The sequence below is a fragment of the Chanodichthys erythropterus genome, chromosome 19, assembly GCF_024489055.1.
Source record: "Chanodichthys erythropterus isolate Z2021 chromosome 19, ASM2448905v1, whole genome shotgun sequence".
NCBI classification, from domain to species: Eukaryota; Metazoa; Chordata; class Actinopteri; order Cypriniformes; family Xenocyprididae; genus Chanodichthys; species Chanodichthys erythropterus.
Window position 1 is genome coordinate 21157754 of NC_090239.1, and position 15341 is coordinate 21173094.

The window sequence follows — 15341 nt, forward strand, 5'->3', positions numbered from 1 at the left end:
GGCTGCTCATGAGACAGACAGAGACGCAGGAAAAATGGTTCTCCTCTTCTCTCGGGTCACTCAAAATGTGGGCTCATCTGAAAAGCCTGTTATCCACAAACCCTTAAGAAAGAAAAAAAAATTGGCAACTTTAGGAAACCATTAACATTTTGTCTGTTCCTTTCTGTGGATTGCATGGTAAATAGCTGTTGAATAATTATGTGGCACATCAAATCAGTGAGGCGAATCCTGTATGACAATTAGAGGGTAATAATATTTTATGCTCATTTGATCATTTCAGTTTAAATGCCATTGCTGTTTGCATGGTGAGGTTTGCTAATGACATACCACCATTATGGTGAAATTTTGCTTTTAAGAAAAGATGAGACAAGAATAGATTGGGTACACAAAACGAGGAGAAAAATGAGGGAGAATGAAAGATGTGACGATAGTCATTAGGCATGGCATTAAATTCAATTACACTTAGTCATCTCAGTTTAATCCGGATAGAATGTTGCTGTGATGAGTCAACTGAAGAAAAGCATCTCTCTTCAGAGGGGATATAGATTCTGGTGGTCTGCACAGTTCCCTGTAAATGAGTGAAGTAAGTAGAAATATGATCACTTAACGTGAAAAGGAGTCCCCAGGGATATAATCCCCATGGCAACAGCAATCAATACTTTATCACTGCTTTTCACCCAGAGAGACACAGGAAACAGTGTACTCTGCACTACTTTAAAGTCCCTTTAACCAAGTCTGAAACTGATGCTTTTCAGTTTTACTGCAAGCATGGTTATATCGTTTAGCCCATCTACAAAACATATAAAATAGCCATAAACATTCCTGAGAATGTAGTGCTCAAAAATAGGATTTCTTGAGAATGCAATGCACTTCTAAGACAGATTCCATAGATGAACATTTCCCATTTTCTCATACAATAACCTGTTAACTCTTCATAATAACTCACATTATGAATCATTAGTAAATATTTAATACATCATTTATAAAGCATTGTCCTTACATTAATAGACATTATATGCAGTTTATAGATACAGCTGTACATGCTGTACACATTATTCTTGATTTATAAGCATATCTATAATGTGTTTAGTTAATTTATTTTTATACTTTATTAATGATCAATTTATCATTTCTATATTAGTCTATAATATTATTACAGTATTTACAAACCAGTTATTTAGGAGTTGTCAGTGGTTCATAAGATCATTTAGAAAGTGTAAGTAAATAAACTTTTTAAAAATATATACATTTATACATCTTATTTTGACATATAGTAATGCTTTATTAACACCTATTCATACTGTATTTCATGATTAATTCAGGTTGTAAAACATTTAGTAATTGTCAGTTAACAATTTTTGTGAAAATCTAAAGTGTATTTATGTTTTGTAAAGCTTTCACAAAAGTGATTTAAAGGCTCAGTTATCTTCTAAACAGAAAAAGGAAGCAAACAAAATGAAAAAAAGAGAACAAAATAAGCAAGAAAGTGAATATAAATAAAAAAATAAGCAACAAAATTAATATACAGCAACAAAATTAAGAAAATAAGCAAAATATTTTGGTTTTCTTGTTTCAGTTTCATGGCTGAGTGAAAGTTCAGTTCAAATTGTGAGTCACAAATTAGGGCTTTTCACACTTAAAATAGTTAACCCTGGGTCATTGTAAACCCCGGGTAAAGGAATCCTGAGTTTTCTTGCATTACGTTTCACACTGCTTATACTTTACCATTCATTCCACTCAATCACTGCATGGTGCTCAGAAAGCAAACTTTTAGTCTGATTTTATTTGTTGTATTTTGGCACTCCTGTAATCCAGTGTTGGCACTGGCACATTTTAATTCAGCAATGTTTACACTTTACAGAAATTTATTTTTATATCAGATTGCAAGGGCCAAGTTTCATTTTACTGCACAGTTATGTTTTCTGGAGGTGTACAGGAATTATTATTTTCTATGACATTGCAGAGGTTTATTTTTCATGTTATATCAAGTGTGCAGTTGTACAGTTTCATTTTTTTTGCAATCTGGAAATAAATATTTCTCTGTTCTGTATCACTCTGTGTTGTGCTTGTTTCCTTTTTCTGTTTAGAATATAACTGAGCCTTTAAATCTCCTTTGTAAAAGCTTTATGAGCTTTATACTAAAATCTGATTTGTTCTTAAAATGTACTGATAACCACCATTATAATACAAGTGGTACAATAGGAAAACATGACACTAAAATAATGCAATCAACATTATACAACTGAATAACAGAAAATGTAACACAATGTACATTACTAATAATAACAAAAATTACAAAAAGTTTTTACTTGCAAATACCATTACTTTAACAGTGTTTTACAGTAAAATTAAAGTGTAACTAATGTTTTTTTTGTTTTTTTTTTTTGTTTTTTTTACCAAATATGTATTGACACTTTAAAGAACTCAGGAGGGCTTCACTTTTTTCTTGTGCCAATAAACAGATACAGAAAACCTATTTAAGTTTGAAAAGAATATGGTTCTTTATAAGAGATTCTTTGCTGAACCTAAAGAAAGAACTACTGAAGACAAGAAGACATTGGAGACTGTACATTGGTAAAGACAGGACAGAAAATATGTGGTTTGATTGAGTATATTTGTGGTTTTAGATTTCAGCAAAAAAATTAGTTCTCAGAGGCCTGTGGTTTCAGAAATCACAACCTTGTGCCAATGAAAGATTCAATTCTGAGAGACATTTTGAATTTTGAACATTTCACAGAAGGAGCTTAAACCCTCAGTACAGGTGATGAAATATTGAGGGGTGTCATGAGCTGAAAATTTTGGTACGGCTTGTCCCAGACCAGCTGTAACCTTACTACAGACTTTTGGTTTTCTGAAAGCCCTCTAATCCATACTGATTCTCTCAAAAGACTTCCCATTCGTTCTGATTATGACGTGTGTGATGGAAAGATTACGCTGCTCTCTATCTCTCTCCATCATTCTCACATGCTGCAGCTGCATTGTGGGGATTCTCACCAGACATATGCTCAAATCAGGGTCATCTTGCTAGTACTTTGCAACCCATCTTACCATCTGAAAATACCATCTGTGAAAGTGTAATATGCAAAACGCCACCCAAAACCACCAAACACAAAACCTAACTGTCATGAATGCCAAATTGCAAATGGTTCTCCCCAGAAAAAAAAAAACACCTTTTGGTTTGCAGTCTGAAGACCTTGGGCCTGTTCTGTCTGACCTTTTATCATCCTCTCTTTCTCTAGAAGAACAGGGGTTCTTTCGCCCAGTTCTCGCCCTTACAGAATGATTCATGTAAGGCTGAAAACGTGTCCTGCTGGGGGACAAGGTCATTCAGCCACCCTTCTGCCACCATCTGTCCCTTTCACTATCACGTACTGTTAAAGGCCACCATTAGTGCTGACAGCTCTCTTGGTGTGTGTGTGTGTGTGCATTGTGCAAATAAAAGCTTGTATGGACACAAACATGGGCGGCAAACACGTCAAATTAAATCTCTTTGGAGAAGATTATCATAAATGACATCAGCAGGAGTCACTGAGCCCTATGGAGTCTAATTCATTCAAATTCAGCAGATTATCAGAAAACAGCCTGTCCATCAAATCAAAACATGTCATAATACTGTATATGCGCCTGAAAAATGTGTTACAAGCAGATTCATTAGTTGACAGGTTGCACATGATCATGCATGCCTGTACTCACACATAAGCTGGAGACAAATGTTTCTATTGGTCAAATGATGTTTTCTATCCTCTTCACCTCATATACACCTTTTTTGCATTTTTATATTGTCACTAAGATATTATTTAGTATGTTTATTGAGATATTTTTGTCATGACAACACAAATCACAGGTGCACAGGAATACCTTCTAAAAGCAGAAGCTCAGGAGGAACAAAACAGGAAACACACAAATACATTTACATAACTATTTTTCAATTCTCCCAATTTAGTAATGCTTTCTGAATGCATTTACTGTTACAAACTAAAGGGAATGAGAGAAATATTAAGAGACACCCAGCATCCCTCTACCTCATTCCAGCGGACGTGCATCCCAGAGTCTCTCCGAAACTGTCCGTCACGGAATGTGGCCAGTGAAAAATGCATCACTGGATGCTGAGATCCTTTTAAGTGCTGAATCCTTCCCCCCTGCTGTTCATTCTGTCTGCAGAGCGGATTATACAGCCAGCATGCAAAAGGGAGAACGCCCCCATATCTCTTACCTTTCACCGCCAGTGCGTGAGTGAGAGCGTTTCCGCTTTCATGGAAAGACCCTCGGCATCTCCGTGGCAATTCCTTCTACACTGGCTCAGTGTGTCTCGGTTCTTCGTTACCTCCCCCCTTTCTCGCTCTCTCTCACATACAATCTTCAGCCCTCCCTCTTCAATCTCTTGCTCTGTCACCATCCCCCCACTGGTCCTCTTCCTCTCTCTCCTCTAATGATGCTCACTGTGATATGGCAGGAGCTGATCGGCAGCGCCTGAATCTGGACAGTTATGTACTTACAGTACAAAAACCTGGTGTTCAGAACTTTTCATTATAACGTGAGTTCACAGTATGGACACAAGGATACAATAGTAACAAAAAACAGACATTTTAGTATGTTCTTCCTGAGAAGTCAAGTGGATCAGTTGTTACTCATGAGGATCTGGGTCATAACTTTGCTTTTCCTTAACCATTTATTAGATCATACTATATCTCCTTCTGGCATTTAGGTACAGTGCACAGCATAAATGAGTACACTCCCTCTGAACAAATACAAAATATGTATTTTCTTTATGATCACTTATACAATTCATGGAAAGATGGCAAAACTAAAATGTATTAAACATATACATAATAAAAACTGAGAAATATATGTCATTAATAGCCATAAAATAAGTAAATTAGCCAATTTTGTTTAAATTAAGGATTGCAGAAATTAGTACACCCTAGATTTAATTCAATAAATGTATAATATTCTAGTACTTAGTATGCCCTCCATAATTTTGATTACTGCTCTGACCCTTCTTGGCACGGAGTGTACAAGTTTATGACAATTGTCACATCTGTCCTGTTTAACTCCTGAATGATGAGCTCCTTAAATGCCCTGATCTTTAATGGGGAGTATTGCTTAACTTGTCTCTACAGAATCCCCCACAGGCGCCCAAGGGTTTTAAGATTGAGTGCAATACATATCCACAGAAGGCTTTTCACCTTGGATGAATACATATTCTCATTGTCATTTAAAAAAAAAAAAAAAAAAAAAAAAAAAAAAGCCCAACAACGCAGTGAATGAGGAAAGGGTAACATCTTCTGTTTCAAGTTTGTGTATCAAATTACACAAAGGTGTGGGAATTCATGACAGCATTGATAAAGCACAACTCCCTCAAATCTTCACCAATCATACATCCCTATAAGAGTTTAACTACCACTGAACTTTACTGTGGGAACCAGGCACTTCTCACTGTCCTCCTCCTCTAGCAACACCATAACATTTTGGATGCTGTTAGTTCCAAAATGATTGATTTGGATTCCCAGAATCTGTATTTTGTAAATATGGGCTTTGGAAATGGCTAACTGACTTTATTATGCTTTAGCTACAGTAGGTAGTTCCAGTGAGAACAACAACCATGCATGTCATTTCTGCAGGCTGTATCTTACTCTGTGAGATCAACAGTCACTCTTTTCATAGCTTTTGCTGGTTTTGAGACTCACTTGGTATTTCTCCTTCTCTTTGTCTAGCAAAAAAAATCCCTCATCACTAAATGAAAGCTTAAAATTAAGGCCTGATTATTTCAGGGGTCTTGTCACAAGTCCATTGTTGTTGAATTGTTACTTTTGCTATATTTTCAAACTTAAAACAATGATTTGGTCTTGTACCACTGTCTCCTTTTGTGCTAAGAAATAAGTCTCCTGACAGTTGTCTCCCAAGTGGTTCCATTGTTGTCAGCATTAAGTCTGAGAATAATTCAGTGGGCTATATAACACTTTTAATTGTCAAGAAATTACTCTCTTTAAATGTTTTGGTTCAACATACTTACCTGTTGATCAAACATTGCCTTAAACTTACACCAGATTTTTTTTTATCACCTTGATAAATCATAAAAAAATAATTTAAGTTAATTTTTTTCCTCATTAATGTACACACAGCACCCCATATTGACAGAAAAACCCAGAATTGTTGACATTTTTGCAGATTTATTAAAAAAGAAAAACTGAAATATCACATGGTCCTAAGTATTCAGACCTTTTGCTCAGTATTTAGTAGAAGCACCCTTTTGATCTAATAAAGCCATGAGTCTTTTTGGGAAAGATGCAACAAGTTTTTCACACCTGGATTTGGGGATCCTCTGCCATTCCTCCTTGCAGATCCTCTCCAGTTCTGTCAGGTTGGATGGTAAACGTTGGTGGACAGCCATTTTTAGGTCTCTCCAGAGATGCTCAATTGGGTTTAAGTCAGGGCTCTGGCTGGGCCATTCAAGAACAGTCACAGAGTTGTAGTGAAGCCACTCCTTTGTTATTTTAGCTGTGTGCTTATAGGGTCATTGTCTTGTTGGAAGATAAACCTTCGGCCCAGTCTGAGGTCCAGAGCACTCTGGACAAGGTTTTCATTCAGGATATCCCTGTACTTGGCCGCATTCATCTTTCCCTCGATTGCTACCAGCCGTCCTGTCCCTGCAGCTGAAAAACACCCCCACAGCATGATGCTGCCACCACCATGCTTCACTGTTGGGTCTGTATTGGACAGGTGATGAGCAGTGCCTGGTTTTCTCCACACATACCGCTTAGAATGTTCTATCTTGGTCTCATCAGACCAGAGAATCTTATTTCTCACCATTTTGGCAAACACTATGCAGGCTTTCATGTGTCTTGCACTGAGGAGAGGCTTCTGTTGGGCCACTCTGCCATAAAGCCCCGACTGGTGGAGGGCTGCAGTGATGGTTGACTTTCAACAACTTTCTCATATCTCCCGACGGCATCTCTGGAGCTCAGCCACAGTGATCTTTGGGTTCTTCTTTACCTCTCTCACCAAGGCTCTTCTCCCCCGATAGCTCAGTTTGGCCGGATGGCCAGCTCTAGGAAGGGTTCTGGTCATCCCAAAAGTCTTCCATTTAAGGATTATGGAGGCCACTGTGCTCTTAGGAACCTTAAGTGCAGCAGAAATGTTTATGTAACCTTGGCCAGATCTGTGCCTTGCCACAGTTCTGTCTCTGAGCTCTTCAGGCAGTTCCTTTGACCTCATGATTCTCATTTGCTCTGACATGCACTGTGAGCTGTAAGGTCTTATATAGACAGGTGTGTGGCTTTCCTAATCAAGTCCAATCAGTATAATCAAACATAGCTGGACTCAAATGAAGGCGTAGAACCATCTCAAGGATGACCAGAAGAAATGGACAGCACCAGAGTTAAATATATGAGGGTCACAGCAAAGGGTCTGAATACTTAGGACCATGTGATATTTCAGTTTTTCTTTTTTAATAAATCTGCAAAAATGTCAACAATTCTGTGTTTTTCTGTCAATATGGGGTGCTGTGTGTACATTAATGAGGGAAAAAAATGAACTTAAAGGAGCCGTATGTAGGATTGTGGCCAAAACTGGTACTGCAATCAGTATAAAAATACTGTAGAGCGGTGTATCCCCTACCCCCTGACTTGAGGTTGCCAGATGAGCTGCAGGATTCAGCAGAAACGTAGGCTGCTTCAATGAGCTTCCAATGGCAAGTGACGAACAGACGTACACAGTAAGTTTTTGTCATAAGTAGGCTAACAAATAACCAAAACATTTGCCACAGCAATTATAACGCGGGACAAATTCAATATCACCAATGGCTATCACAGGGTTGTTTTCAGTTCCATCAGAAAATATTGTTAGAGTAACTAAATTACATTAGCAATGGTCATACAGGTCAACTTGCAGCATGTGTAACTTAGTCCACGATATACGTGAAGAACAAATGACGAATCATTTTTACTGAGGTAACATTAGGCTACTGTCTCAATTACGTTTCAAATTGCCATAATGGGCGTGCTAATGTTGTTTTCCTCAGCGTCTCAGCATAATGACAGAGCATACGTCCATGTGAGCTAACGTTATGTTACTTTGCACAAACATGCATAACTTTTTTCGACTGTCATGAATATGAAATGTCCATTGACATCAAGTACAAGTTAGCCAAGCATAGATGAATCTTACCTGTCCAGGAGAAAATTAGCAACGTTGGCGTCTGTGTTCAAATTCTTCTCCGTTTTCAGCCGTCTCCATCTTTCAAAAGCATCTCCAATACAAATTCTGGTTTTATTTCGGACTTTGTCACGACGAATTTCTGAATTATAACGAGGTCTTTTTGATTTAGTAACATTAGACATTTTTATCCGACTGGAGTTAGGGTAGGTTACAGCAAAGCTGGCAACACGGATCCCGAAACATTACTGACTTCGTGATTGGTAGATAGGTGGAGGGAGGCGCGTCAGGCCAAAACACAAAATGACAACATCAACATCAGTTGAGGGCTGCAAGTCCACTTTTTAAATGACAGTATCCTGGCCGGACTACTTTTGTCAGTGATATAAGTATTTGAAATGAACATGATTTCTTAATGTCTAGTGACACATCAGGGCCATTTTATGATTAATTGAAATAGATTTCTTACATACAGCTCCTTTAAATGATTTTAGCAAATGGCTGCAATATAACAAAGTATAGTGACTCCCCGTCTTCCGTACCCACTGTGTATATATATATATATATACATATATATATATATATATATATATATATAGAGAGAGAGAGAGAGAGAGAGAGAGAGAGAGAGAGAGTTAGGGTTATATATTTAAGAAATGCTCAGCTGACACTTGATTTAAGTGTCAGTAAAGACTTTTACATTGTTACAAAAAGATTCTATTTCAACTAAATGCTGTTCTTTTGAACTTTCTATTTATCCCATAATCCTGAAAAAAAAAAGTATCACTGTTTACAAATAGTAATAAGCAGCACAACTGTTTTCAACAATGGGTAATAACAAGAAATGTTTCTTGAGCACCAAATCAGAATATTAGAATGATTTTTTGATGATCATGCGACACTAAAGACTGGAGTAATGGATTTGCCATCTTTGCTGTCTAAGAACATATTACATTTTATATTCAAATATTTCACAGTAATACTGTTTTACTGTATTTTTTTTTATCAAACAAATGCAGCCTTAGTGAGAATAATAGACTTTCAAATACGTCTAACCAACCCCGAACTTTTGAAAGGTACAGTATAATTGCCAGGCACAATTCGATTTTTTAGGATAATTTTTTATTAACTTTAGGAGTAAACAAAAATTCCATTTTGCAAGATATAATTACATTTTATTATTAAAGTGAGACCAAGAAGAATAGGAATCGATCATACAATACTGAAAAGAACAATCAACAAAACTATTCAAAGTTTACGGCATGTTTGTCATCCAAAACATCATTGTGACTCCATGTAAATGCAGATCTAAATCACAAGTGAGTAGATGGATAGTGTACCGCAGCCATAATTTACCAGCCATACATCTTAGCTGCCAAAGTAAGAGCCGATCCTGCAAGATGATCTCAAACTGTCTTCAAATTGTAGATTCCCCCTGGCTGTGTATGCGTGTTGCATCCTGCCAAAACACAAGAAATGTCTATCAGGTGCCTTTCCTCAAATGTAGACAATTTTGGCCAATTTTCCCCTTACATTAGCACAGTAACATTTCAATTTTTCTTTAATCACTATATATTATTATCTACCAAGCCGTTTCTGCTTAGGTGGGGAAAATATGTCATGGTAGATGAAGGGAATGATAAGTGAGTGGAAACTGAACATAAAGAGAATGAATCTGCATTTGCAGAAATCAATCTCCTCGCAGGCCTCAACGGAGCAAATCAGAGCTAGATCTGTGTCACAGCCATATTTTAAGCATCCGAGAGGCAGGTCAGGACCTTTCATTAATCTATTTCAAATTAAGTATTTTGAGCTAATTTTACGATGATATAATGACGGTCCATGCCTCACTTGCTAAATGGTGCAGTATATAGATATTTAAATACCACAAAATATGAGAACAAGAATGCTCTGATAGCTGTTAAAAATATGAACCAAAAGTATCATATTTAGACAATATAATAGCAAATTACATTAATAAAATTTTTTTATTTTTAGTCATTAATTTATTATGTTTTATATAAATTTAGATTTATACCGTACACAAAATATATGATAATATTATTATATGTATTGATAATCTGAAATTATATATATAAAATATATAATATATACAAAATATATAAAATGCAATATGTCCTATTGTGCTCTATTCAGGAAAGATCAGTTTGCTTTTTGCCTGCAGTATGCCCAAGCACAGAATAAGAAGAATGCTTCTCTCAATCACTCATTTGTTTCAAAAAGGAGACTTCCAAGGACTTTCTGTGTCTTTATTTGCCATCTTCACCAGTGAGGGAAATTCTTTTTCCCCAAGAGGCCTTGACATGCCTTCACAAGCTGTTAAAATGAGCCCCTCCTTCATGGCACATTTTCATTGTATTACAGCATTCATCTTCCTGCTTTTAGCAGCATAAGGAGAGAGAGGATGTCAACAGGGCTGTGTGCCTCCATCAGTGAGCCAGAACCATATTACACCAAGTCATGTTATTTACCCCCATCCCATACACATTCCCTCATTGAACACATTCAATCTTTAGCTCTTTTTACATTTATCTCACCATATACAAGGGGTTGTCGAACATATCATGCATATCCACCTCGCTCTGTAGATGTGAATTATCAGCCTGTGTAAAGGAGGAACAAGAAATTAAGACACGGCTTAATGACAGACATGCTCAAAACCGACTGGAATAAGTTTTGACCAAAACACATCTATCTGCGCTAGCATGCTGTGAGGTATGAAGGTCGCCTGTGGGTTTGTGCTGTTTTTATTGATGTCTCTCTAACTCCTCTGTGTCCTCTTCTCCCACATACTCTATATCTTTCTTCCTGTCACATCTTCAGAATAACTCCTGGTGTGTGGGTGTGTTTAGGTTTTTTTTTTTTTTTTTGCTGCCATGCAAACACTGTAGCACTATATTGATATTCCTCAAACATTCTTGGTAGGGTTTTTTTTAAACCCCAATAAATTTCCCACTTTACAAACCTGAAACCAAATCTTAACTAAAACTTTAACACCATTTATTTTGTGAGGTGTAATGGTACACATACCAAAAATATTGTATATATTGATATATTTGTATATATTGTATATATTTATATATTCGTATAAAATTTTACCATTTATATCGATATGCTTTGATGTTGCAAACGCAACTGAAAAGGACAAAGGGTGAGCTGTTACAGAAAAAATACACAATCCTAAACAGTGTCCTAAACATGAGATATGCTTTATATTAAGCACTTCAAACTAACTCAGAAGCTGACAGAAAAAAGAAATAAATAGAAGACATTTTATATTTAGTTTTTTTCCCTGCTGTACTAAGTATGACTTTAAAACTGAGGTACATACCGAACCACCATTTTCGTGTACTGGTACAAACCCTAATTTATTTGCAGCTCTTGTGAAAGCTGCTATTTCCTTTAGCAAATCTAGTTTTCCATCATATTTAGGCGGGGGTGGTTTACTAGAGCTAAATGAGTGCAGGAGCTCATGATCTTTAACCGACTAATCAGCTGGATTCACACAAACAAACAAAGCAAGATCATTTCCATGCATCATGTGGTTACTGTGACCATGGCTAACCTTATCAGGCTCAGTGTTGGCTGGTCTGTCATCTGCTTTGACAGGGGTTGCAGCATCAGTTGACTGGGTCACAATGCTCATTTCAGCAGCATAGAGTGGGTTTTCAACACTCTCCTGAAAGTCAGAGAATTAAAAAAAACCAAAAAAACAATGAGCCTAAAAAGCTTCTAAATGATTCAGTTTCACAATTTCAGTCAACATTTGAGAGAAAGTTCACCCAAAAGTCTGGGTGATAGTTGATCAAAAATATCTGTGTAAAATAAGAGCTGTGTAAATGCTCCTTTTATATTCCACAAACCAAAATAAGGGTGAGTAAGTGATGACATCTGTTTAGAGGAATCATTTCATTTAATAATGACAATTTCATTATTAAATGAAATGATTCCTCTAAACAGATGCAGTAAATTCTTCAAGCCAGAAGAGGTCATACTTTGCCTAGCCCGTTCATGACTACAGTGGCTACAGCAGTAGGGGCAGCAGGAGAGACCTCTGTGTCATCACTGTATGCTGGGTTCTCAAAACTTTTTCCTGTTTTCTCCACTTGTACTGATGTGCTGGATTTCTGGTATTGACAAGGGCAAAAGTGGAGATATTAACAAGACAAACAAAACTAGATCTTCACAATAGCATGAACCTTTTTAATTGTCTAAATAATTCCATTCTAATTATTTCAATTATAAATATGTCATTATTTAAAAAAAAAAATATTTCAAACACAACATATAATAAATTGAATATAAATATAATACATTCAAAGGTTTGGTGTTGGTAGGATTTTATAACTTTGTAACATTATAAATGAATTTGATCAATTAAATGCATCCTTTCTGAATAAAAGTATTCATTTATTTATTTTTTAAATCTTACTGACCCCAAACTTTTGAATGTTAGTGTATATACATATCTATAGGCCTATAATAAACTATACATGCTTTGGATATGTTTAAAATACACGGAGTACAAACCTCTTCAGGAAGGTTACTGCTTTCATTCTCAGATTCCGGTGGGTTGTTAAAACATTCAGAGTTACCACCCCTACTTACGTAAAGTAAAACCAAATCAAAGCTTTAATGTGTTAAATACTGCAAATTTATTTAACTGTATTAAAGTACCCCTTTTATGCTATTTTAAATGTTTCTAATTTTTACAAGCATCCAAGGTAAAAAAACAACAACACCTTTCTCACAAAATACATTGCACATCAACTCATTTCTCAGTCTGAAAAGAGTTTGTTAGAAGATTCAGTCTCTAACAAGATTCAGTCTCTTCCACAAGACTACTCTGCTCTGATTGGTCAGATAGCCAAGTCTGTTTTGATTGGTTTACTGCTTAAAGCACATAATGGAAACAAAATGCCTATTATTATATCTGAATTTCAGCTCCAGAGGCTTCCACAGAGCTTGATACACAGTGATACGAATAGTAAAGATGGCGCAGATTTTTCCGTATCAATTCCTGTACGAGTCCTAATCCTTTGGAAGTGCATGCAAAGTGAACTCTGTCTTCTCGACATGTCGTCAACACGAACCAAAAACTTCCAGGCCCTCCAGTCAACTACAGTGTATGAGAGCGGTTCAAAGTAGACGTTGTTCACAGACAGCCAATGAAGACTATAGGCTGGCATTGTTACATTGGTTGTTTACGTAGGTTTGTAACAGGAAGTGAGACTGGAATTGCTGATGGCTCGTTTCGGCAGTTCAGAATCGATTCTTTGTTTTAGGAGACAATAACATTAACTGTTGTGCACATTGATCTTTAAAACTTTGCAGACCTTTTACATTTCACAAACAGCTATATTACACGCTGCATGAAAGGTAATATTTGAAAAAGCATAATAGGGGCACTATAAATATGTAATATTTGCATTAGTTATTTTCAGAAGCTTTTTTTTTCATCCTCACCAGAAGCTGGGCCTACTGAAGTTGGATACACTAATAGGCAGATTAATGTTATGCAGCGTGTTCATGATTTTCTCCTTCTTTTTTGCAGAATATATCAAGCAACCCAAGAAAAGAACCACAACAGCTGTAACTCCAAGAGCAATAGCAACTGTGGATGGACAGAGAGAGACAGACAGGATGTGGGTCATGGAGTCTTTGTTGTCCATGTGGTTTGTTTGCATAAGAGCTTAAAAATGACAGCTTGAAATATTGCTGCATGATAACTTCGATGCTGATATCATGTACTGCCATAAATTTTACCTGAGGTTGTGACTACACCATAAATACTGGTCTCACATAAATCTCCTTTCCATTCAGAGGGGCAACTGTAGGGACAAATTAACAGTCAGCATTTACCCATTCATAAGTTTATTCATCCCTGCTTTTTAGTTTTGAAAGATATGTGTCAATATCAGGTCACAAGCTTACATGCAGAGTGCCTTATTGTCATCAAAATAACAGGTTCCGCCATTCTTGCACTGGCATGGAGGGGGCATGGTTGGTTCAGGCTCAACCCCTAACAAATCACAAAACAAAACAACAATCGGATGTGAGGAGATTAACTATTTAGAGCTGAACATTAAAATGTGCCTCACTCACATTTTCTTAGTGTAAGTGCCCTCTTATATACTTTATTATTACTGGAAACCAGAGATTGACGTCAGCAGTGTTGGTTTTCACATAGTGTTCAGCTACAATGAATTAGTTTATGGTCACATCATTAAGATGACTATAAAGACAGAGATAACGAGTATGAAAGGTACCTGCGTCACATTCAGTACTGCTACCAGGGAAAAAGCTGGTGCCCTCTGGGCAGGCACAGGTGTAGCCTCCCGGCCTCAGAAGACACAGGTGACTGCATGTACCCTTACAAGGGTTATTCACTGTTGGGGAGAGACAGTTTACAGACATTCATCCCTCTCTATATCTATGAAATCACTTTAAGTGTCTACTAACCTACTTACCATCATTACATGTTTTACCAGCACAATAAAAGTTAGCTAAAGTTTAAACACAGACTGGATTTATATATAGATCATCCTGCAAATCTCATTTTACTGAGGTTACTCACTGGTTATAGAGTTGTATTTCTGCTGCTGGTAGACACTGATTTGGGTGAGCCAAGGTCCTGCTATTAGAAGTCTGGTTTTAGTGCCTTTGCCAAACTTGTCCTGTCGGAACACTTCACCCTTCTCCTGCGTGCTCCAGTACACATGGTCCTCAAACACATTCACACTTAAAGGATTTCTTACATCTGAGAGGAAAGAAACATGGTAGGAGATACAGTATGAATGTCCCTTGTGAAAAAGAAGTACACCTTAGCATACTTTTAAAAAGGGTGCATATTACAGAAAAAATATTCAGAAATAGTCGGTACAGCGTATCTATCTTTTATAAATCTGATAAAACTAAAGACTTTTCAGAGATTTGAAGGATGCAATACTACTCTATAGGTACTCATGATTAACAAGACTCAAGATTGAGATTGGTGGAAACCGTGTGTGTTATGTACCCTTTAATGTTATTTCTACTGAAACTTATGTCACGTATTTGATTATTTTTCTAATTACACATTTGTAATGAAGGTGCAAATTATTACATTTTATATATTTTCACTTTAAATGTAAAATCAACTACAGGTAAAATATTCAAGTGTGTAA

At 36.6% G+C, this 15341-nt stretch overlaps 1 protein-coding gene across 4 annotated transcripts in view; it reads right to left on the reverse strand.

Moving 5' to 3' along the window:
- Window positions 1-9317: 9317 nt before the first annotated feature.
- lrp2b (low density lipoprotein receptor-related protein 2b) overlaps window positions 9318-15341 on the reverse strand; it is a 64438-nt gene continuing 58414 nt past the window's right edge. For 2 of the 4 annotated variants that reach the window (XM_067368849.1, XM_067368847.1), the window contains 10 exons: window positions 14753-14935; window positions 14445-14564; window positions 14110-14197; window positions 13942-14006; window positions 13642-13789; window positions 12706-12778; window positions 12171-12302; window positions 11741-11854; window positions 10713-10778; window positions 9318-9613 (listed from right to left, as the gene is read on the reverse strand). In XM_067368849.1, the coding sequence (XP_067224950.1) occupies window positions 9572-9613; window positions 10713-10778; window positions 11741-11854; window positions 12171-12302; window positions 12706-12778; window positions 13642-13789; window positions 13942-14006; window positions 14110-14197; window positions 14445-14564; window positions 14753-14935 (1031 nt within the window). In that variant the 3' untranslated portion in view covers window positions 9318-9571. Of the gene's footprint in view, window positions 9614-10712; window positions 10779-11740; window positions 11855-12170; window positions 12303-12705; window positions 12779-13641; window positions 13790-13941; window positions 14007-14109; window positions 14198-14444; window positions 14565-14752; window positions 14936-15341 lie in introns of those variants that run through there. The other 2 variants (XM_067368848.1, XM_067368850.1) reach the window with 2 other exon arrangements.